Consider the following 15683-nt stretch of genomic DNA (forward strand, 5'->3'; position numbering starts at 1 on the left):
GGGGTCGCATGGCTTCCCTTGGCTTCATTGTCCTCATCTGCTTTCTTTCCCCATTAGGCGGACTGCTGGGCCTCGGACTGTTCCTAAGGAATCCTCAGCCTTGGGAGGCGTCGGATGGTCACCGCGTCCTTGGAGCCTCACACTTGCTGGAATTCACTTCCAGGACCAAGAGAGGGCTGCCCTCTCTAGCAATGGGCTGCCGAGGAAACAGCTGGCTTTGTTCTTAACCTCGGGCTCTGTCTATGACCCATCCCGGAGGCTCCTGTCTTGGGCCCTCGGCTCCCCGGAAAGCCATCTCTGTCCGCAGGCTCGCTTCGTGGCTTCATTTGCTTGGAGTTGTGTCCCCCAGGCCCCTGCGGATGTGGCAGTGAACAATGTCGAGACCCAAGGGACTGTTATGGCTGCCAGTGTTCTTCACCCCAGTCTGCGTCATGTTGAACTCCAACGTCCTCCTGTGGATAACCGCGCTTGCCATTCGGTTCACGCTCATTGACAGCCAAGCACAGTATCCAGTCGTCAACACAAATTATGGCAAAATCCGAGGCCTAAGAACACCATTGCCCAATGAGATTTTGGGTCCAGTGGAGCAATACCTGGGGGTCCCATACGCCTCGCCTCCCACCGGAGAGAGGAGGTTTCAGCCCCCAGAACCCCCGTCCTCGTGGACTGGAGTCCGAAATGCCACCCAGTTCGCGGCCGTGTGCCCCCAACACCTGGACGAGAGGTCTTTGTTGCACGATATGCTGCCCATCTGGTTTACGGCCAATTTGGATACTTTAATGACCTACGTTCAAGACCAAAATGAAGACTGCCTCTATTTAAACATCTACGTGCCCACGGAGGATGGTAAGTACTTTATTTAAACAGAAGACCGCACCTGCCCACTCGCTGTCAGATTTGGCGGGAGGCCTGTAGAATGTCCTGTGCGTGATTTGTTTCTTCTACAACCCGTTTATTTATTTATTTTTTCATATTCTGAATGCAGCCGTTACCCTAACCTGTAAATCATTACAGTTGTATTTATGGAGCATCTAGGAAATGGACAATGCTGTAATTAATGGCTTCATTATAGTCATCCGTGGCCTTTTTAGCGGGGTTACAGTGACTACTGGCAATTGGCCACCGGTGTCAGCATATAGTGCTACATATTATACCTGCATTCATCCAACAGGAAAATGAAATCTATAGAAAACAATAGAATTAAGAACATTGTCATGCTCAAGTTAGCAAACTGAAGATTATAAGGCAGTTTCTTTTGCTTTAATGACTTAAGATTTTACCTTTTTTTCCCCTTCTCTCTCTCTCTTTTCTTTTTTTTCCCTTCCTTCCTTCCTTCCTTCCTTCCTTCCTTCCTTCCTTCCTTCCTTCCTTCCTTCCTATTGAGTCTTGAAAGAAAAAGTGCTGATTATTTTAAATATAGAAGCAAGGGGTATTTCCATTTCATGAAATGGTTGGAGTTCATTGTTTAGAATCTGTGTTGCTAACACCTTGTTTCCTCACAATAGTCACAGAAATCCAATGGAAAATGTGTGTCCTTCGATGATTCTAGCTACATTAGGAAATAGTGTGCTTGCTTGAACGAAATGGCCCCTTTGTTTTCAATAACACAGCAGTGAAAATCTGGTAAAAAAAGAAAAACCAATAATGTTTGATTTATTAATTTAATCCAATGGTAGTAAAATTTTATTATCTCCTTCTCTGTGTACATTTCAGATGAAAAAAAAATTTATAAAGGCTAACCAAAGTCATACTACAATGTGAACACATTTCTCATTTACCATTTGCATATGCTATTTTTAGACAAGGAAAGAGAAAAGCCTGGAATGTAAATCTTGCTGGAATTAAAAGAAGTGATTTACAGGAGTCATAGACATCTGTCTACGGTAGAAATGAAAGTGTGTCCTTTGTAACTTTTAGGGGAGAAATTTCATTTTGTTTGTTTTATTTCCCTTTAATCCTCGGAGGATGATTTTTCAGTGGATGGCCTGAAACAAGCGATTATGTTACCCACAACCTCCAAAGTTGTGCAGGACCTGCCGTATTGTGCTTTCTCCATGGAAATGCTAAAAGGTAGCTCCAGTAACGTGTCATGGAACAGCAGGCCGCGGTTGTCGGTTACCGAGATCCCGAGAACACCCACAGAAAGGAATGGAAAGATGGCATTTTGTTGTATCAGCCGCCTCTGGAGGGTGGCCGTGGTGGTTATGGTAATAGACCGCACAACTGTCCTGCAAAGTCTGGGTCCGAATGTGATGCCAAGGAGTGAACGTGGCCCTCGGATGCCGTAATTGCACACAGCATGCCTTGGGCATGGGTCTGGGGAAAGACGACTGTACCCACAACCAGTGAGCACTATGCCTCACTTCAGAAGCCACCTGGGTCATGAGCTATGCAAATAAAAAAATAATAAAATTAAAAATTAAAAGAAGGAGAAGTGGAAAAGAACCAGGAGAACAAAAAAGGATAAAATATCAAAATTTCTCTCCCACGATCCCTGACCTGCGGGTGTGTAGGAGCTGGTGGCTTTCCAAGGCCCCGTCCCTGCGCCCCCTGCATTCCCGGACAGGTTGGGCCCAAGGAGACCGCCTGCGGAGAGAAACCAGTAAGCTCCCTGATTACAGAACCACCGCAGAGGTGCAACTGTGTGGCTCGAAACCATAAACAATTTGGCCATTTCATTGCGGTTCAGCACTGAATAGGAATTTAGGAATAAAAAAATGTGAAAAAAAAAAAAAAAAAAGGAAAACTGTGAAAAATGCTCCCCAATGGAAAAGTAGTCGAACCGTTCAAATAAACCCAGTGCCACCTGTTTACATTCCCAGGTTTTTCAGAGTGTGTTTGCCTATCGTATCTTGCGGGGTCTTGACAGGAGAATCAGGAACCCAATAGGGCCTGAAAGGTGGAATCTGTTTTCCTACAATATATAAATATTGGAATTTTGCTGGTGAGTGAAGGTAGATGCTTCCAAGTTTGTACAAACTACAAATCACAGCCTGTTGGGGCAGGAGTTTTTTGGTTTTCTTTCTTCTTTTCTTTTTTATTCTTTTCTTTCTTTTTCTTTCTTTCTTTCTTTCTTTCCTTCTTTCTTTCTTTCTTTCTTTCTTTCTTTCTTTCTTTCTTTCTTTCTTCCTTCCTTCCTTCCTTCCTTCCTTCCTTCCTTCCTTCCTTCCTTCTTTCTTTCTTTCTTTCTTTCTTTCTTTCTTTCTTTCTCTTCCTTCCTTCCTTCCTTCCTTCCTTCCTTCCTTCCTTCCTTCCATCTTTCTATCCTCCCTTCCTCCCATCCTCTCTCTCTCTCTCTCTCTTTCTTTTAAATATTTGCATCCATTTGAGAATCAGTGTGGAGCTTTAGCTATTTAATTATTGGTTATTCACTTAATGAAATCAACTCCCCGTCCTTAATAACACATTGAAATGATGGCATCGTACTGATTCCTCCAAAGCCCTCCCTTTATGGGCTTAGTTTATATCCATGCATTTATTTAACGGCGAAAGCAGCAATATTGGGTATTCGGAGTTCAGAATTCCACTTTGATACTTCAGTTTTTTAGATTTATCTTTCTGCATCCCTCAGAGAGCGTGGGCGATGTGCAGGCACAACTTCACTTGACTGCCAAAAATACTTCTGAGGCTCTTCTATGTGCCAGGCATGCTTTAGATGTTACGATTACAACAGACATGAGAACTCCTAATTTGGGGAGCCACACACGGTAGGCAGAACATGGCCTCCCCAAAGAGGCCTCCATTCTCATCCCTGGAAGCTGTTACTCTCTGGCCTTCCGTGGTAAAGGGGAATGAATTTAGATAGCAGGTGTATTTATATGTGCTTATCAGTTGACTTGACAGTAAAGGGGGTATATGTTGGATTACCTGGCGGGGCCCAGTATTTGATTACAAAGCCCCTCAATTGTGGAACAGAAAGATAAAACACATCAGAGCCAGAATGCAACTGTGTAATAAGGACCCAGCTGAGCTTTCTGACTTTGGGGATGGGATATAGCCAGGATGTGAGAACTGTGTGGGCAGCTTCTAGAAGGTCGAAAAGACCAGGAGATGGATTCTCCCCAGGGGCCCAGGAAGCCGCATAACCCAGCTCACCACCTTCATTTTAGCCCCGTGCAAGCTCTGATCTATGAAGCTGTAGGGTCATACCCATTGGCTGCCTCCGAAGCGCTCATGTTTGCGGCCTAGTGTTAACAGCACTATTTGAAATGCACGGTAGTCTCTACCCTCAGTGAAAACAAAGAAATGGCCAAAAAATTGTGTTTGCTTCGAGCCTTCTGAACCCCTTCCCATTAGAGACTCTTCTTTGCTTCCCTTTCAACCTCAAGTATGATTGAAAAAACACTTTTACCTTAATGCCCGGTAGTTAAAATTTGCTGCTCCTGCACATGCCTGCCAAGGAGACCATGCAGGCCCCAGTTTGTGGGGAGACACTTTGCAGCTTTGAGGCATTAACCTTATAGTGTACGTACCCAGTCTTTTTGTTCACCGTGTTAGTGTAGTGTTAGGGCAAATCCTACTAAAAGCCATATTTAGGAAATACAGTGATTTTGCACAGGGACATCATAAAGAGACCATTTAAATTTACCCAGGCATCTAAAACTAATTTCCAGAGTCCATGTCAATGAATGACCTACAGCAAAACATCCAAATTGTCCTTTTATGTCCATTAAATCTCACGCACGACGACGGCCGGACCTCTAAATGGCTTCTGGTCCTGCTTGCACCCATGGTAGCAAAATATTTTGGGCTCCTTGCTCTTCCTCTCTTGACCTCAAGATCTGATCTGCTCTGGGCAAAGTGATTCGTTATGCTTTTTTTTTTTTTTTTTTTTTTTTATTCTTCATGCTTTGTAATGTAAATTTGATTCTTGATTCCCTCCTCTGGCTGAGCTTGGAGGAATAGCCCTAAGCACGTGCCTGCCTGGATTCAAAATTTGTCCCCTTAGCAGCTGAGGGACTGTAGGCAGGTTGCTGGGCTTGTTTTGTTTTGTTTTGTTTTGTTTTTTTAGGTTGCTGAGCTTGTATGAGTCTCGCATTTTGCTGTGTGTATGACTGAGATGCGCTGGGAGGTTAAGGCCTTAATCCATATAAAGTGCTTACCCTCGTATCCTGCACACGTAACCACTCAGTGGTCCCATGTTAGTGGAACATAATTAATCGTCAAAAAAGGAAGCAGAACATATCAGCGAAACTGCATGTGCATATGGGGTCTAATGCAAATATTAATCCCATGCCTAATATATGTTTATTATCTATAACATAATTATTGACCGTAGTCCTGGACAGGTCAGCTGGAGGAATAGGATCAAGGGACCATCATTTCTGACAGTACTATGACTTTAGTAAAAGGGAATATCATTTTTTAAAAGAGCAGAGAAATTATTCCACTCTGCTTTATTCCTGAGCTTTGTCATTTTCAGCCTCACTTGTGAAATGAATTTCCAGCATCCTATGTGAGTTACAGAAATTAATCATCAAGAAAGCATTAAAATTCATTTCTTGGAAGAATGCCTTAGAACATCCAAAGACAATACTACTCCTCTCTTTATGTGAGATAAAGGAGAAATTAATTTCCTTTCTCTTCTCATCAAGGCCCAGATAGTCCAATTGTATGCAGATAGTGACAAAATCCAGGTGACACAGTAAAACTTAAGTGAGTTAACACAATGAGACAGATGTTTTAACCAGTCAACATCAGCTTGCAACTATGTGAAAACAATTCAACGATTGCCATTTTCATGTGTCACCCGGATGTTTGACGTTTTATAGACGTAGCTTGTAAGGGAAGATAATTATGAGAGATTTATTAGACAAATATCGCCCTGACAAGGATTCATTGAGTGGAATTCAATATTTTGTGAAGAAGGTTAAACTGGTGTGGATTTCTGATAACACGCATTTCTCCGCCGGCTTAGAAGATCTCGCCCATTGGAACATAGAATCATACCCTTATTGAGGGTTAAGGAATTATATATGTTTAGGAAATACTATTTCGGTGGCATGAGTTATGCTTGTTTGGAAAATGTAGCAAAGTCACTCCCTAAGAAGAGAATGATTCCTTGTTTTCCATCCGATGAACTGTAACTCCATCCCATTTGCAACTTAGATGTTTCTCACAATTAGAACAAGTCTCCATTATGTAGAATGTGTTAAAAACCCGACTTGCCATATGGTGCATATCATAAACAATATTACAAAAAAAAAGGCAAAAAACAGAACAAAAACGTTTAAGATGGAAACTGGGCATGCGACTGGCTGCCTAGAATCTGTCCATTTTCGACAATTTGCTCGTTATTTACTTGTTCATTCTTACCTCCAAGGACACCGGATAGCTTTATTTGTTGCCAAGCGATACTGCTAGTTTGGACACGGTCGTTTATTTTCCATATTGTCTTGGCTGAGACATTAAACCTTCTCAGTGTTTAGTAACCTCAGCTATTAGTAATAATAATACGACTGGTATACCTCCCCTGACTGTTTAGGTTAGAGCAACTTTGGAGTAAGCCTCTGTAGAATTGTAAAGTATGACTAACAATAGAATTATAAGAAAAATTATGAATTGAAAAAGATCAATAGGTCTCACATTTAATTTCACGTGAATTTAATATTAATCTTACGTGATCGTTCACTGGAAGATTCAGTTTCTTGGGTAGGATGGTTGGGAGTAGCTCCTAGCCTTCCCACCATGTGTTTTCATTCTCCTAAAGCGGGCTGTTTTCGTACTGGGTTTGTTTCACATTCCCTCCTCTGTGAGAACCCTTCTCCTTGGTACACTGACATCCAAATCGTAGCAAAAGTGACCAGAAGCCGAGATTTCCTTAGTTTTGGATTCAAGGACCACAGATGCGTGAGATGCAAAGCAATGGCCCTACATAAATAAATCAGACCTCCAAATCACATACTGAACTCACAGGCGACAAGCTGGGGGGACATCTGAGTGGTCTCTTCCACCACTAATACTTGTTAAGATACATCAAGACGAGGAATCTCTATTTTATTAATTCAATCGGATTGTTCTATTTTTAGGTTCAGAAAAATAGGTTTCCACAACATGGGAGCAGATTTTTTTTTAAAGGGGAAAAAAAAAAATCCCCTGTTAGATTTTGCATAGTTGACTATTTTGGATATTTGGATAAGTGAAGCTGTATGGTGTGTGTGTGTGTGTGTGTGTGTGTGTGTGTGTGTAAGGTGTTGGAGGAAAGCCAACAACAGATATCCACAGTTGAATTAAGATCAAGTGCGGTATGGTTTCTGGAAATGTCCAATTGAATGTGGGAACTACTATCCTGCCCCCTCCTCTCTGAATTCCTAAGCCCTCGGACATCTCAGTTAAGCAAAACACCCACCCTCTTGTTTGCTGTGAATGGGGTCATGAGCACAATACTTGGGTTTGCCGTGTGGGGAGAGGGTATTCCCATCAAAAAAGCTGGAACACCGCTTTTGGCTCTTCTTAAGCAAAGGAGCTTTTTGTGATGTGTTTCCACAAGATATGAAAATGTTTGTTAACTCATTCTTCCTTAAATTGGTGTCTTCAGCTACATCTGCTTCATCTCTTTTGGGACCTAATCCTCACTCCGTCCCAGAGTGAACACCCAGTATTCACCTAACATCCCATCCACCTGCTATGAGTTGACTTTTCATCCCAACTCACGCCATGTACTCTATTATAATCTCCTGATCTCAACTCTGACTCTTTGTCTTTTCTTCTCTCTTTCAATCCATACTCTCTTTAGAGCCTTCTTAGCAGATTCACTTAAAAATTATTGATTTGAAAAAAATAAAACAATAAAAATCATTGATTGAAAAATGACTCTTTGCACTTACCGTATACAAGGCATTGAGCCAGTCCAAGTGGTGATACAAGGAACTGGAAGCTCTTTGCTTGCAAAATGAATGAGCCCCAGCAAAACTCGAATTTCAGAAAGGATCAGTGGGCAGAAGAATTCAGGGAGTTCTCTAGGATTTCAAGAAGAAAAAAAAAAAAAGTAAAACAATCTGTAAGTTGATGTGTTGCATTGAAGATCCACAATGGAAAGTTTCCCACTGAGCCTGACACACATACACAAGGCATACGCACAAATGTTGTGTGGCGAGGAAATGGTTTCTGAGTCCCCCACGGTAAGCTCCTTGTTTATTGCTTCTCTAGTTGGGCCAAGACATAAAAAGTGCAAAAATGGGGAGGAGGGAGAGATAAAACCTAACAAAATGATAGGAAGGTGCATCGATAGGATAATCTAACATGCAAAGCACTCACTTGGGTGTTTTTTTGCATTGCTATATTTTTGATATCGGAGGATTCATAACTGGAATTCCATCCCAAGGAATTCTAATGCACATTTTTCTTCTCAGCAGACTGTGTGGTGAGGTTAAATCGAAGAATATAAGGTCCTATTCTTATCAAACTCAAATGTACTTTTATCTCCCAAAATAAAAAAAAAGAAAATTTATTAAAAGCGCCTGTCTTCCCCCAATTTTTTATCTACTGAAATACCTTCGTCACTGTTTTGTAATGTATCCATCCAGATAATATGAAATACACTTATATTAATTTTGCATATCTAAAAATAGTTTAGATTAAAAAATAGTAGCAAACCACAGAGAGAAAATTGCATCCCTCCTAAGAAAATTTAGATGTTTGAAATATATCCACTTAGACTAGTTCTTTCCTTTTGAGCTTAAATCACATAATAATGAGATCAAATTCCACTGTAGCACGTTTTACAAGTTGTTTGCATTTCACCCTTTTTTTTCTGAAGACTTTATTTATTTATTTGAGAGAGGGAGAGCACAGAGGAGAGGGGCAGAGGCAGAGGGAGAGGGAGAAGCAGACTTTCTGCTGAGCATGGAGCCCACGCGGGGGCTGAGATCGAGACCTGAGCCAAACTCAGACACCTAACCTACCGAGCCCCCCAGGTGCCCCCATCCTTTTTAAAAAAAATTTTTTTTTAAAGAAAGAGATTTTGGCATGTTGAGTACCATTGTTAAAGTTTAGCTGGGGTAAGTGATGGAACCAAGTAGGACGCCCATCAGAGATTTTGGAAGAGCTTCCCATGGGAGGACCTGGAGGGGTCGTCACATGCACGGTCTCCTGCGATGCCATACGTCTCATGCTTTACACTCTGAAGCCCTGTGCAGAGATGCAGCCTCCTCCCGTGTGTTCTTAGGGCTTTGATGCCAGCATTATTTTATAAGGCTATACCCCCAGTAGACTGTAGAACTTTTTAGAAATTATTCAATGCTTTCCACCTTCTGCAATGATTGCTGGGCATCTGTTGTGCTCTGGGCATTGCCTCTCGGACACCACCCACATGGAGCTCACGCCCAGGAGAGAGAGGCACACACACAAGGAGCAACAGCCGAGCTGCCAGGGACCACCCCGGGGCTCCTGGCATTCCCAATGCCTCCCTGCACCGAACCACCCTCAAACCAGCGTGGGTACGAGCAAAGCTGAGACTCACAAAGTAAGACCATAGCAAACAAAACAAAGTCCCTGCTTTTATCAGGCTAGTGAGGAGAGGCAGGCGGTATGGAACACATATGCAAACACCCAGTAGGCTGTAAAGCTTTTATAGGCAGGGGGACGCTGCCGAGATGGATGAATGAATGAATGCATTGTCTGCCCGCTGGGCACGCACAGCACAAATGAATGAATGGGGAGCACCTGGCCATGCGGCCGTTTTTTGAACATGGCCAAGAAAGACTTTTGGCAGCTTTATGAGAGAGCTCATCACTTCATTGTTAGAAAGGGTTGGTGATCTATATGCGTGAAATCTACCAACAGAGCTGGAGCAATTCTGGATGCTTCTTTCTCTCACTGTGTTGCTTGGAAAATCGTTGAAGACAAGGGGGTATGCCCTTTCTGTGCAGTCTTTTACAAACATCCTCAAACAGGTCTAACTTCCTCCTGCAAGTGCCTTTGAGACTCTCCCATCCTCCTTCCTAGCTCACTGTGCGTAGGCTGCCCACTGATTGGCTCTCACAGGGAGGACTTGGTGTGAGTGATGACTGCTGATGTCGACCAATAGGCATGCATCTGTTCTCCATCACAACATATGTTCTCAATATACCCAGAGTTGATGTTAGATTTTTTTTTTTTGATTTTGCAAATGCATGAAGCTCTTGGCTTATACATATATTGTGCCTGAAAGTCACATGTTCTCTTAATTTTTTAAAGAAGTATCCTAGGGAACGACAAGATTTAGAAAGTGGTAGAAAACAGTATCCCTCTACTTGCTATGAAAAACTGCACACTCCGGGATGAAGGGATTTGCGTCTGTGGCTCAGATACCCCCTCGGGATGTTAACTGCATAATCTTTACCAGTTGCCTGGCCAGAGTCTGTTTGCTGCATGTTGCCCTAAAATTCCAAGCCCCAGAGGTGTTACAAGGGAAGGCAGCTTAAAATCATGATAGAACAGCCAACAAGCTAATTGGTTTGGAGTTTTGAGGAAACAGCACATCTCCTGCTTTTAAATACCATTGACTATGACTTGATTTAATGGTGATGGACTCATTTCCAAGAAATTAATTAGAGTTCACAGGTTAGAATTGAGATGAGAAGAATCATCATCTTAGAAGCCTTTCTCTAGACTTAGGGGAAAATGAACTTCCTCCAGCGTTTTCTTCTACTTAAGGCTTTGTTGTTATTGTTACTGTTGTGGTCCTCACTGTCAACCACAGCAACATCATCATCATTGAACTTAGATTATGTCTGAGGAGATATTATGAGAGAAATCTGGGGTCTATGAGATTTGAAATTGTTGTTCAAAGACTGCAGGGTATCAGTTAGAATAGTTTATTTTTTATTTTATTTTATTTTATTTTATGTTTTATTTTATTTTATTTTTTATTTATTTTTTTTAGAATAGTTTAAAGAGGTTTACAGACCACATCGTGGCTATTCATCCTTCAAACTTATCTCTTGTAAATGGGTATTTGAGTTGACTCGTATTATGGGTTAAACTGTGTCCCCTCAAAAGGATATTTGAAGTCCTAATCCCTGGTGCCTGTGAATGTCAGTCTATTTGGAGATAGGGTTTTTACAGATGTAATCAAGGTAAGATGATGTCATGCAGGATTAAAAAGGACACTAAATCCATTTCGACTGGTGTCCTTAAAAGAGGAGACACAGGGAGGAAGACAGACAGAGATACATGGACAGAACACCACGTGAAGGTGGAGGCAGAGATGCGAGAGATGGATCTACAAGCCAGGGACCACCAAGGATTGCTGGGAAACAGCAGAAACTAAGAACTGAGAGAGAGAGAGAGAGAGAGAGAGACATCATCGTCCCCCGGACCCCAGAGAGGAAACAAACCCTGCTGCCTCTGTAATTTCAGACGTCTGTCCCACTAAACACCGAGACAATAAATTCCTGTTGCTGTAAGCCATCTGGATTTGGGTCTGAATCAACACTCTTAGTAACCTGGCACTTTTGGTTTATCATTGGCTTTCTTTTGTCTCCCTGTGATGCTGTTTCCATGTGGGGAAACAAAAAAGGTCAGCAGCATTTCCCTGTGATATCACTCTTGAGCTCAGAGAAGCACATTGGCCTGAGATGATGCCACTGGCCCAGCTGGGGTCACAGGCCGACTCAAACCAATCTCCATATCTAGGGGGAAAGCACCCTTGGATTGGCATGGCCTGGGTTAGCATAATTTCTGAATGAGGACAGGGATGGGTGAGTCCAAGAGGACCTAGCTTAGGGCCCATGTAAGAAAGGTAGCTCCCCAAAGGAAAACCAGATGCTAAGCAGACAAAACCCACTGACATCCATTACCCTCCCTCGTATTTGGGATAGTAACCGGACAAAGACTGAAATGGCTTCAAGGGCAGAAAAACGTTACCTAGGATCGTTCTTTTCAGCTCAAAAGAAGAATCTCAGGATTGGGAAATTGGGAAAGCTTGTTTATCAACTGTTGCCGTTGTTGTTTTGTAAGCATCGGGACCCTCTTCGTGATGTAGAGTGATGCAGTGGCAGGAATGTCTGGCACATCAGGAAATTTATATTCAAACAACCCTGAGGCAGCACCACTTTGGGTACTGCACTCCAGAGGGATGTCTGGATCTGGAACCTGGTCTCTGGTGGCAAAGCAGGGGTAGCATGAGCTATAACCCAGGTAGAGAACTTGCCCTGAAATGAACCAAGCTGTTTAGGACAGGGTGTAACCTACTGTGTCTACTATTTCTTCTAAGCATTGCAGCTAATGGGTTACGTTTACTGAAGGAGTACCCAATTTAGAGGGTTGATTTAGGGGAAATGAAATTGCATATGAACGAATTTCAGCCCAAGCCTTTAGCAGGGGGAAGAGCTTGGTAATAGTTGCATTACAGGGCACTGGACAGATGGCCGACAAGGTGGCATGCAGGGAATTCTCTAAGAATCCCATCATACTCAGTGGCTTCTTCTGCTCCCTGGGCATCTCTGAGAATTTGAGGTGGGTGGGTTCTCAGGATGGTGGTAAAACCCGGTCTTCAATTCTCTTGCAGCTCTGTAAATGCAAGTAGGCCCCACCAGTACCCTTACTTCATTGCATTTCTTTGGCCTGTTTGCTAACATTTCCTCCTGTAGGAGTCCCTGACATTAAGTGCGGTTTATAAATTTATTCATTCAGCAAATACTTCCGGAGCATGTTCTCACCGTCTGGCCACTTTGCTGAATGTGGTACCGTGCTTTCCCTTGCAGATCATACAGACGTGGGATGGACGATGAGCCAGGATTACTATCTCGTATAATCAGTGCTGTGATGTTGGGGAGATGTGGGAACATCTGGGAGGAACATGTTTCTGGACTCAGAGGTCAGAATACACGAAGGAGAACTTTGAAGGACAGCAGCTGACCCTGGTGGTGGGTTAGGGGGAATTCAGGTGAAGGGGACAGCGTGGCCAAACATGGAGCCTGGAGGCGGATGTTAATGTTGATTCTCTTGGCTGAGCATGGTTTAGGAGACTGAGTAAGTGAATTTGAAGTGTTGGCTTAGCCAAGCATCCAAAGTACAATCACTGCTGTGGTTAGTTAATTGCATGGTGGCATGCTCCCATCGTCACCCGAGCTACAGAGACTATTGGCAGATGTGATCTTATAAAAATGGAGAAACTCAACAGGGACAAACGTTCAGCTGAAAGAGGGCCTCACTTCCTTTTAGAGATGTGAAGTGAGCGAGGACAATATGAGTCATAGGCTGAATCCGTCAAGCTGCTGCCTGTTTTTGCAACAAAGGTTAATGGAACACAACCCTACCCATGGATGTGCCTAATTTCTGTGGCTGCTTTCACAGTACACTGGCAGAGTCAAATAGCTGCAAAAGAGGGCATATGGCCCACAGAGTCTAAAATACTTATCATCCTGCCCTTTATAGAGAAAGTTTGCTGACCCTTGATGTAAAGGGAAATCTTCATGAAGCCATTTGGGAATCTTCGAGTGAATACGCAGAATGACAGAGTCCAGAGTTGCAGGCCTTAGCACAATTATTCTCAAACTAGCCAGGAACTTTTTCATATATTGACTCCCAGGCTCCACTCAGGCTGCTACTGACTCATCAGTTCTGAGGATGGGCCCCAAGAATTTGAATTTTAATGACTGTGAAGGTGATATTATGTGATTTTGTCATATAATAGTCATAAGAAGGTATGTTTGTATGCGAATTATAGTCATATTTATGGGACTCTATATGACGGCTAATGATATGAAAAATAGTCATAAATAGGACCTCAGAAAATTGTACCTGAAACCTTATTAAACCAAATATAAACAAATACTCCTTTCTGCCATTAGGAAAAAAAATAATGAAACCCATTAAAGAAACCATGGTCTGTATAGCCTAGACCAAGGTAAATTTCTGGAGGGACCTCTAAGAGCAACTAGTTGCAAAGTAGATTCGTAGGCAGTTAGATGGTTAGTTAAGATCCTTAAAAACAAATTTTAAACAGAATGCTGATAGAACAGTGGCCCATGGGCACAGCTAACCCATAAATGAATAAATATAGGTAGTATTACTAGTAGTAGTAAATAGATGATGATTTTGATAATAGTGTCAGAAAAGATGGTGGAAATGAAGATGATGATGGTGGTGATTATGATGGAGGTGATAATGAACATGATGGTGATGATAATGGTGATGTCATGATTTTGATGAGAGTAGCCATGGTGATAGCAATGAAGATAGTGATGATGAGTGATGATGATGGTGATGATGATGAGTGATTTGGTGATAATGTTGATGATGGCGATAGTGATTACGGTGGTGGTGGTGGTGGTGGTAATGATGACGGTGATGGTGACAGCAATGAAGACGATGATGGTGACTTTTGTGATGATGATGATGATGATAGTGAGGGAGATGATATTAGTTGTTATTCAGCGAATGAGTTTTTTTTTTTTTTTTTACAGCAGACACTTTGCACTAAAGCTTGTGCATTTTCTATCAGTGAGTGCGCTTAATAGCTCTCTAAAGTGCCAAGTCACAAATGGAAAACATAACGCCAGGAGTGGTTCATCCATTACTTAAATTGCCCAGTGTGTAAAAGGAAAAATCAGAATTCAGATCTAAGTCTTTCTGAGAGTTTCCCAGGTAATTTTCTTAAGAGTTATTAATGCAATTTAATAAAAGCAAACACCATTTTACTGGTAATATTAGCAGAGACATAATAAAATAATATTTAGCGCTGAAGAGGATGTGCACGCATGACTTCTTTTGGTAGGCATTTTTATCAATTGGTATATAAGTTTTTGGAAAAGCAGTAAAACAGTATGTGTGAAAAAAATGTTAAATATCCATGACTTTTGAACCAGTAATTCTCTCTCAAGAAATCCATTTAAAAATAATGTTTATTTTATTTTCTAAAAAAGAGTTTATTTGTTCATGAGAGACACAGAGAGAGAGAGAGAGACAGAGACATAAGCAGAGGAAGAAGCAGGCTCCATGCAGGGAGCTCGATGTGGGCCTCGATCCCGGGTCTCCAGGATCACACCCTGGGCTGAAGGAAGCGCTAAACCACTGAGCCATCCAGGAATTCCCGTATACTGTGATTTTTTTTAAAAAAAGATTTCATTTATTTATTCATGAGAGACACAGAGAGAGGGAGAGACATAAACAGAGGAAGAAGCAAACTCCATGCAGGGAGCCTGATGCGGGCCTAGATCCCAGGACCCCAGAATCACGCCCTGAGCTGAAGGCAGATGCTCAACCGTTGAGCCACCGAGGCGTCCCTAATGAAATGATTTTTAAATGCTCCTAGAGATGAATGCCTAAAAATTTGTTTTAATATTATTTACGATAGGAAAATAAGAGATAAATAAAAAAAAGATGAGATAGAAGTTATGACATATTCTTAGAATGAAGTCATGCTCAGCCTGCTTTCATTTATTGCACTGAAATATGGGCTTACGATAACACGTAACGTAGCAGGGCAGATTTGCTGGAGCCACAGAGTAGAGAACGGCGAGCAGAACCAGTCTGCCTTGAATTCCCTCCTTCTGGACCAAGGTTTACCGAGTCCAGGTCTTTATCATGGGTCTGTGTAGAGCCAATTAGGATCCTTCTGTGGCTCCCACACCCAGCCAGGGAGCATAATCAGCTGGTGCCTGCGGCCAATCCAGACCTGGGCATGTGATGATCTGGAGCGAGGATCCTCCTGTGGCTCCCACACCCATCAACAAGGCCTGCAGCGGTACCAGCCAATC

General features: G+C 42.4%; 1 protein-coding gene across 7 annotated transcripts in view; it reads left to right on the top strand.

The window, feature by feature from the left end:
* The window catches only part of NLGN4X (neuroligin 4 X-linked), a 361845-nt gene that overhangs the window by 127898 nt on the left and 218264 nt on the right, over nt 1-15683 (top strand). For all 7 annotated transcript variants that reach the window (XR_013374957.1, XM_077889032.1, XM_077889033.1 and 4 more), the window contains one exon: nt 58-846. Coding sequence is in view for 6 of the 7 variants with exons in the window: in XM_077889032.1 (XP_077745158.1) it covers nt 375-846 (472 nt within the window). In the remaining variant the exon portion in view is untranslated. The remainder of the gene's footprint in view (nt 1-57; nt 847-15683) is intronic.

This window comes from Canis aureus, chromosome X (assembly GCF_053574225.1).
Source record: "Canis aureus isolate CA01 chromosome X, VMU_Caureus_v.1.0, whole genome shotgun sequence".
Classification (NCBI taxonomy): Eukaryota; Metazoa; Chordata; class Mammalia; order Carnivora; family Canidae; genus Canis; species Canis aureus.